Source organism: Bos indicus, chromosome 26, assembly GCF_029378745.1.
Source record: "Bos indicus isolate NIAB-ARS_2022 breed Sahiwal x Tharparkar chromosome 26, NIAB-ARS_B.indTharparkar_mat_pri_1.0, whole genome shotgun sequence".
Lineage (NCBI taxonomy): Eukaryota > Metazoa > Chordata > Mammalia > Artiodactyla > Bovidae > Bos > Bos indicus.
Genome location: NC_091785.1, coordinates 23,312,461 through 23,321,522, shown reverse-complemented (window position 1 = coordinate 23,321,522; position 9,062 = coordinate 23,312,461). Strand labels below are relative to the sequence as shown.

General features: G+C 50.9%; 1 protein-coding gene across 1 annotated transcript; it reads left to right on the top strand.

Annotated features, from left to right (window-relative positions):
* Window positions 1–215: 215 nt before the first annotated feature.
* LOC109553214 (steroid 17-alpha-hydroxylase/17,20 lyase) lies at window positions 216–6,437 on the top strand. Its single transcript, XM_019953198.2, has 8 exons — window positions 216–578; window positions 2,182–2,320; window positions 2,521–2,750; window positions 3,674–3,760; window positions 4,163–4,378; window positions 4,689–4,858; window positions 5,394–5,497; window positions 6,004–6,437. The coding sequence occupies exons 1-8, from the start codon at window positions 282–284 to the stop codon at window positions 6,288–6,290; spliced, it is 1,530 nt and encodes a 509-aa protein (XP_019808757.2). The 5' UTR covers window positions 216–281; the 3' UTR covers window positions 6,291–6,437.
* The last annotated feature ends 2,625 nt before the right edge of the window (window positions 6,438–9,062 follow it).

The window sequence follows — 9,062 nt, the reverse complement described above, 5'->3', positions numbered from 1 at the left end:
TGAGCAAGGGACAGGAACTAGCTGTCTGTGCCCTTACCTAGCCCCTCCCCTAGGGGTTTGCCCTGGTGTGGAGCCAGCTCTTGAAAGAAGCCTCCTCTCCTCTCCCCTCCCCATTCTGGGAGAGGACTCCTGGCTGTGCTCCAAGATAAACTTCCACAAGGCGAGCATTAACATAAAGTCAAGGAGAAGGTCAGGGGAGCCCTTAAAAAGGCCTTCTTGCACCCTAAGGTGGCTGAAGCCACTCCACAGCTCTTTGTCCTGACTGCTGCCACCCAGACACAATGTGGCTGCTCCTGGCTGTCTTTCTGCTCACCCTCGCCTATTTATTTTGGCCCAAGACCAAGCACTCTGGTGCCAAGTACCCCAGGAGCCTCCCATCCCTGCCCCTGGTGGGCAGCCTGCCGTTCCTCCCCAGACGTGGCCAGCAGCACAAGAACTTCTTCAAGCTGCAGGAAAAATATGGCCCCATCTATTCCTTTCGTTTGGGTTCCAAGACGACTGTGATGATTGGACACCACCAGTTGGCCAGGGAGGTGCTTCTCAAGAAGGGCAAGGAATTCTCTGGGCGTCCCAAAGTGGTAAGTAATGCCTCTGACCCCTCCCCTCACCAGCCCCTGGGCACATTGAGCTCTTCAGCCAAGGCCATGCCTGCAATGCCCCTTCTAGTTCCAGAAGAATCCTGTGATTCTTCCAGTAACAGACTGGTGGGGCTGTGGGTGGGGAGCGACCCCTCAGACTTCACCCAGCTTCTAAGCTAGGCAGGAAGAATTAAAGGGAGACTTTATTTTCTGGCTGTTTCTGGAGGTGGGACAGGGTGGGAGTGGTGGTTTGAGGGGGTCAGGGAGCCCTTACAACATCATCTCTCCCAGCTGAAAAAGTGAAACTGTGAGCTGTTGAGTCTTGACCAACTCTTTGTGACCCCATGGACTAGCCCACAACACTCCTCTCTCCACAGATTTCTCCAGGCAAGCATACTAGAGTGGGTTACCATTTCCTACTCTGGGGTATCCTCCTGACCCAGGAATCGAACCCAGGTCTCACCCATTGTGTAAAAGTTCTTTATCATCTAAGCCACTTGGAAAGCCCAAGAGTCTAGCTCTCTGAGCCTGAAATCTGAGCTCTCATGATTCACTGAAAGAGCATCTGTAAAGCATTTAGCCCAGTGCTGGAAGTTCTCAATAACTAGCTTTGATCAACACTGTTCACATGGAAAACGGGTTAGTGATTCCCGTCCTCCGCAAAAAGTTGTGAGGGGGAAGTACCCTGATTTTTGGAGGGCTGGGATCACTATTTCCCTGGAGCTTCCTCAAGCTGCTCCAGCCCTGGGGAGCTGACCTATGAAAGCACTTTCGGGGAGGACGCTGAAGATTCAACCTGTCGAGCTTTCTGTTTACTCCTGGGGGCAGAAGGGAGTGGGAGCTACTCATCCAGGAACACTGCCAGCCTCCAACACAGCACCTGGCTGCAGGGTACTCCCCTGAATGTCCTGGGCAACGCCCCCTGGCTGCTCATCTTTGATCAGACCAAGGCTTGACTCTTCTTTGCTTGGGCCAGTCGGCCTGGTTCTTGGGCCAACTACCCCCCTCCCATCTCTGCTGGGCTTCTTCTCTCCAGGGCAAAGAGGAAGGAGGCAGCTAGTCTGATGGGGCCTGCAGATCCGGGGATAGAAGACAGAAGGTCTGGGGGAACCTGTAAAGTTTTGGGGGTCTTCTGGGCAGAAGCAGCTTGGCCCATGTCCAAGCTGGGTGGACAAGACATGTGCCTCTCCCGATGTGGGCCTGTATTGGGCACACGGCTGGCAATGGAAGGGAGAACTAAAGGGGGCTCAGCTGCTGTGCCTTTAGCTGCTCCCATCCCCAGAGGACCCAGGGAAGGGTAGGGGCCTGGTGTGTCCTCAATCTCTGCTCCTACAAGTTTAGAGAGTCCATCCCATCACAGCTGCCTCACCCTGTCATTGATCTGAACAATCTAATTCAGGGTTCCTTCTTTTGCCTTACTCTGTCTCTCTGTTGGAACTGGGAGTATCAGGCCATAGGTTCTGTCCTGCCAAGGCCTTGCAGTCAGGGTGGAGTGAAGCAGGGAGCTCTATAAGGAGGCTGCGCAACAGCTACCAGCCTCATTGCCCTCGGGGAGGGCAGGTGGATGGTGTCTGAGTCCTATGTCCTTTTCTGCTTTCCAAAGGCCACTCTAGACATCCTGTCAGACAACCAAAAGGGCATTGCCTTTGCCGACCATGGTGCCCACTGGCAGCTGCATCGGAAGCTGGCACTGAATGCCTTTGCCCTGTTCAAGGATGGCAACCTGAAGTTAGAGAAGATCAGTGAGTGCCTGGCTGGCCCTGGGCTGAAGGAGCCTGCAGAGGGTTGGGGAGGGAGAGGGTTCTGGTACCTCCATTCCACATTTTCTTGGCTACCACTGCCATCTGCTGGACATCTGCTCTCTTCGATTCAGATGGAACTGGTCGAGATGGCGGTGAAGGGATGACTCAACTCCCTCCCTCACACCCCTCTCTCTCCCCAGTTAATCAGGAAGCCAATGTGCTCTGTGATTTCCTGGCCACCCAGCATGGAGAGGCCATAGATCTGTCCGAGCCTCTCTCTCTGGCGGTGACCAACATAATCAGCTTTATCTGCTTCAACTTCTCCTTCAAGAATGAGGATCCTGCCCTGAAGGCCATACAAAATGTCAATGATGGCATCCTGGAGGTTCTGAGCAAGGAAGTTCTGTTAGACATATTCCCTGTGCTGAAGGTGAGGATGGGGCCAGGTCCTATGGGCAGACCTCAGCAGACCCTGATCGTATCCCCAGTTCTTTCTTCTTACAGTTCACTCCAGACCTCATTTTTTTCTGACGACCTCAATTACAGTGACCTCTACCTCCTCTGACTCTTCAAAATCTTGCTGCTTCTCTACAGAAATAGGTTTAGCTTTTAAATTATGGGTTTTAATACTCATGATAACGTTGTTGGTGTTGTTGTTTACTCACTCAGTCGTGTCTGACTCTTGAGACCCCACAACTGTTACCCACCCGACTCCTCTGTCCATGGGATTTCCAAAGCAAGAATACTGGAATGGGTTGCCATTTCCTTCTACAGGGCACCTTCCCAACCTAGGGATTGAACACACGTCTCCTGCATTGCAGGCAGAGTCTTTACCCGCTGAGCACCTGGGAAATGCCATGTGCCAGTCCCAAAGCTCCACATGCATTAATCATGCATTCCCTTTGGAAGTGGGTTTATTATCCCCATGCAGATGAAAATACAGGCTTCAAAAAGTTAAGGAACTTAATCATGCCATGAGACTCAAGTCTGTGTTATGTTATGCTATGCTATGCTATGCTAAGTCACTTCAGTTGTGTCCAACTCTGTGACCCCATAGACCGCAGCTACCAGGCTCCCCCGTCCCTGGGATTCTCCAGGCAAGAGTACTGGAGTGGGGAGCCATTGCCTTCTCCGCAAGTCTGTGTTACCTGAATGAAGTCTCCGTCAGTGCTAGACGTTTGATTGAAGGGGGAGGGGAGGTGACTCCTTTCTCCCTTGTTTGGAATTGTCCTGGTTGTCACCGATGGTCCCATTCTGGGTCCCTGTCCTGCTTTCCATTCTGGCTGAAGGTTGAGGTTAGAGTGGGAACTCACCAGGGATGGCCAGGGAGAATCTAACATTTCCACTTTGCAGATTTTCCCCAGCAAAGCCATGGAAAAGATGAAGGGTTGTGTTCAAACGCGAAATGAATTGCTGAATGAAATCCTTGAAAAATGTCAGGTAGGTGATGGAGCAGAAGAGATGACGAGTCAGGTGGAAAGTGGCAGGAGAGCAGGGTAGGGTCCATTTTGGACAGTGTAGGAGCTCCAGCACCTAGCCGCGAGCCTGCCATAGAGTCGGTGCTCAATAATCCTGACTTAATAATAAATATAAAAATAAATAAGTAGGAGTAGAGAAGTGAGGAACTGCAGAGGACCCTGAAGGGACCCATCCACCCTGCAAATTTAAAGAGGGCCCAGTGTTTTTTCCACTTCCACCAGTTCATGGGTCCTGACTAGCCTCACTCCACTCCCTCATTTCCAAGTGGGAGAAGCCTTTGTGTCTACAGTCTGGGTGAGAGTATGGCAGGGGTTGCAGATGGGGCTCCTTTCTCTTCATCGTCTCCCAATCTCACCCAACCAGGAGAACTTCAGCAGTGATTCCATCACTAACTTGCTGCACATACTGATCCAAGCCAAGGTGAATGCAGACAATAACAATGCTGGCCCAGACCAGGATTCAAAGCTGCTTTCAAATAGACACATGCTCGCTACCATAGGGGACATCTTCGGGGCTGGTGTGGAGACCACCACGTCTGTGATAAAGTGGATCGTGGCCTACCTGCTACACCATCCTTCGGTGAGTTTCTCTCTACCCGAGCCTTCCCAAGCACTCCTGACCCCAGGCACACTCACCTCTGCTCCAGGGAAAGGGAGAGTCCATACCTCGGGACTTCTTTGCAGGATGATTGGGCTGGACCCTTTACCCAAGCAGTGGTTGGCTCTGTCCTTTGGCTGGAGCTGCCCCATCTTCTGCAAGCAAAGCCAGGGTTGTAGAGCCACCTCTGGGAAGGGTCTTGCCCTTCTGGGTGTGACAGTAGGTTCTTCTAAGCCCTTGCTCCTCCTGGGCTGATACATCCTGGTAACATTCACCCTGTTCTGGCCCCCAGTTGAAGAAGAGGATCCAGGATGACATTGACCAGATTATAGGTTTCAATCGCACCCCAACCATCAGTGACCGGAACCGCCTTGTCCTGCTGGAGGCGACCATCAGAGAAGTGCTCCGAATCCGGCCTGTGGCCCCTACGCTGATCCCCCACAAGGCTGTCATTGACTCCAGGTGTGCCTTCCCTCCCAGGAACACCCAACCCTCCTGGTCCCTCCCCCAGCATTTGACCCTTCCAGCTGGCTGGTCAACCTACAGTCAACCACTGACAACTGATCATCGTACCCCAGACCTACTGACCAGTGTGTCTCCTACCCACTGACACCCACTGACCCATCGACCTGACCTCCCTCAGAAGCTGCCCGCTGCCTGGGAGACACGTGCTCCTACCCAATCCAAAAGCCGCAACACACACACACACGCACTCATGCACACACGCACCAGCTCAATATGCACACCCACAGGCCCTAACAGACCCACAAGTGTTGATCCTAAGTGCTACTCAGGAAGAGAGGGCTGGATTCATATTCAATCTGGCAGAAGCTGAGGAGAAGATGCAGGAGTGGGCATGAGGGAGTGGGCATGAGGGAGCGGGCATGAGGGAGCAAAGGACTCTTTTCCCCAGGGTAGGGACCACGGAGACTTGGGGCAGAGAAGGTGGGGAAGAACGATACTCCAGACCCTCTTTTCCTCTCCCTCTCTGGAGCAGCATTGGCGACCTTACCATTGACAAAGGCACAGACGTTGTGGTCAACCTGTGGGCACTGCATCACAGTGAGAAGGAGTGGCAGCATCCCGACCTGTTCATGCCCGGTGAGTCCCTGTTCTGTCCTGCCCCGCCAGCCACACAGCCCCCTCTGTGCCCACCTCTCCAGCATTGCTTCCCTTCTGCCAAGCTTCCTGCTAGAAGACTCCTGACTCCCACTACATGGACCTGTTGACACCCCTAGCCTACCCTACACTTACCCAGATTCTTCACAGCTGGGTTCCCCACTCTCCTTCCACCAACTGCAGCCTCCTCTTCTGAGAAGGCCCATAGGCATATGTCTCCTGTGAAGTCAGCCCCCTCTCCTGTGGGATGGTGCCATTTTCATGTTTAATACACCTTTTTATCCTTCCTGAATATTCCATCTTCTCTGTGTGATTAAGGGCTACCTGAGAGCAGGGCATTTATCTCTCCTAAGATTGCCGCCCCCCCTCCACCCAAATAAGGCTGTCCACCTTCTCAGACTGGGGCTCCCCAGGCAGGGCTTGTCCTCCCCCTACTCCTCTACTGACACTGACCCTGGCCCCTGGCTGACGCCTCCCCGTGTCTGCAGAGCGCTTCTTGGACCCCACGGGGACGCAACTCATCTCGCCATCATTAAGCTACTTGCCCTTTGGAGCAGGACCCCGCTCCTGCGTAGGTGAGATGCTAGCCCGCCAGGAGCTCTTCCTCTTCATGTCCCGGCTGCTGCAGAGGTTCAACCTGGAGATCCCGGATGATGGGAAGCTACCCTCTCTGGAGGGCCATGCCAGTCTCGTCTTGCAGATCAAACCTTTCAAGGTGAAGATCGAGGTGCGCCAGGCCTGGAAGGAAGCCCAGGCTGAGGGTAGCACCCCATGACTCCACCCTATGTGACCCCCACCGCACAGAATTAGAGGAGCTCCCCCACCCTCTCCCACCATTCCTTCTTCCTCCCCGCCCACTCTGCCTTCTTTCCCAGCCTGCAGCCCTGGCAGTGATGTGCATAAAACAGTTTCTTTCTCCAAAGGCATCTGAGCAGCTCATTCATTTGTTCACTCGTTTCTTTCAACACGTATTTTATGGACCACCTACTATGTGCCGCTCACTCACTGTCCTTGGACCTCAGGCTCCTTGGCCTCGTGAAACTTAAAATTCCAGTGAGGGCTGACAAATGAACATTCCAGAGACTCATAAGTGCTTTGGAGTCAGTTATACTGGTTGCTGATGATGTGAGGGGAATGGCCAAGGTGGGGGTGGCTGCTGTGAATGAAAGGTTGGGGTAGCATGAGACTGGGCAGAGGTGCCCCCCGCTGAGGGAGCAGCAGGGAAGAGGCTCAGGACACTGGGTTAACCTGCCACTCTCTCACCCCTGGACACTTACGAGGAAAAAAGTTCTCCCTTGAGGTATCCTGGCAATCCCTCATCACTGGCTTCTTCTGCCATAGAATAAATGCACCGAGAAGTATGCCTTCTTCAGCAAGGGCTGGTGCAAATCTGAGGGACAAAATAGCAGGGAGCATGTGACAAAGCAAGCAGGACTCAGAGAGCAGGAAGGCAGTTCTACTATAATGTCTCCACAGCTGGTCAGGAGGGCAAGTCCCTGCGTTCTGTATTAGCTGTATCTGCCCCTCCTGTTTGAAAGCAGGGATTGCAAACTGCTCACCCATGGGCCACAAAGGGCCCACTACTGAGTTCTACGTCCACGTGGTACCTTTGTTTTACAATAAAAAAAAAATGAAATTAACTGTCAACATCTTAAAATGAAAAGGATTCATACAGAAATTCTGATTTCCAGCTTCTGAAAATCCTGGGGCCATATCAGATAGGGTTACAGTTGTACATGGCCTCGAGCTCCACCTTGGCCTCCCCAAAACCCCTACTGTCCAAAAATCCCTACTGTCCAAAAACCGCATCTGCTTGACTCAAGCATGTCACTGCCTAGCCCCTGTGGGCATCCGATGAGCTCCTCCTGCTCTCAAGCTCAGTAATACCCCATTCATCCTCTCACTCTGAGGCTAAGGCCTGCTCAGAGGCCCAAATATGAATGGCAGACATCTGAACTCTCTAGACCGAGGCTCCAGCTATATCTTACAAGTGCCACACAAAACAGGTACCTAGACAAAGAGGAGGGTCCCTCTTCTCTGACTGAGAAGATCTCTAGCCAGTCAGGAAAACCTCCAGCCACAACACTCAGGAAATGAGACAAGAGAACCAAGTTCTGCCCAGTGCCTGTGTTTATCAAGCATCTGGCTGGGCATTTTTATCCAAGTTACATATTCCTCTCTTTTTACAGGAAACCAGAAAACCGAGATTCAGAGTGATCACACACCTAGAACAAGTTTTCTAGATCTAAAGCCTGAATTTTAGTGGAAAAAACCCTGAATAATTAGCAGTTATCCTCAACTTTCATGCTGGATGCTGACAGGCACAAAAATGACAGATAAGACATGGACTTTGCCTTTGAGGAACGTTGAAATTAGTAAATTGTTAGATTAAAAAAAAAAGCTTCTGTTTCAGTTCTTATTGCTGAAAATCTTCCTAAAATATTCAGGTTCATTTTGTGCCTCAAATACAGTCCAATCAACAGAATTCATCCCTTCCCCCCACCCCCCCCCCAATAATGTGACAAAGCCTCAGAGTCATAATTTGAAGCAATGATGGTTATATACACAACACACACATACCTAGTCAGTTTATATAATACACATTTTTACAGGACTCAAAAGCTTTTCAAATTTCTTGAACACTCAGCCTCACCTTTGAGCCTGCCAGCCAGCACCCGACAAGGGATGAGAAGTGCTACCACCCTTATCTTACAAAGGAGGAACTGACACCTAGCCTAAGGCTGCAGATGACAGAATTGGGACTGTCAAAACTCGGATCTCCTGACTTTCGGTTCAGTATTCTTTCCATGACTGCGCCCTAGCTCATCAAGTCTTTGCTTTACCTTGAACACGTCTTGATCAAATCAAATAATCACTTTGCCCAAAAAGAGGTGCAGTTTTCAAGGGGATATGAAATATTGAAGGTACATGTTAACTTGTTGCTGATGTTCTTTGAGAAAGATTCACTACGGTTTCACTGGACAGTGAAGGACACGTGGGGTCTCAGAGCCCTTCTTCACTTTAAGCAAAATTCTAAATGTAACCTCGTTTTTTCCTCAGTAGTTCCACCCCACTGCACCAAGCTTTTGTTGGGGGCAAAAGAAATATTAATGGGACTTGTCTTGTGTGCCTGACTGTCTAAAGACCAGTGCTCAGTCACTCAGTCACTTCTGACTCTTTGCCACCTTATGGACTGTAGCCTGCAGCTCTCTGTCCATGGGATTCTCCAGGCAAGAATACTGGAGTAGGTTACCGTGCCCTCCTCCACTAGAGACCAGTACCAGAGATTTATTGCCAGTAGAAAGTTCAAGGAAACCACTGGCTTCTACCTCAACAAAGGGTTACATTAAAAATGTTACCCCTGAGCGAACAGATACAAGACTTCTTAAAATCTTCAGAATCCAGAGGCTTTCTTCAAAAGATTGAATAACCTTAAAGAACTTTCTGAATTTTAAGACCTGACATCTAAAGATTAAAAGAGACACCAGATGATTTAGAAGAAGGGGAATTTAGCATCCCCCTTTTCTGTTATCAAAGATAGATTATG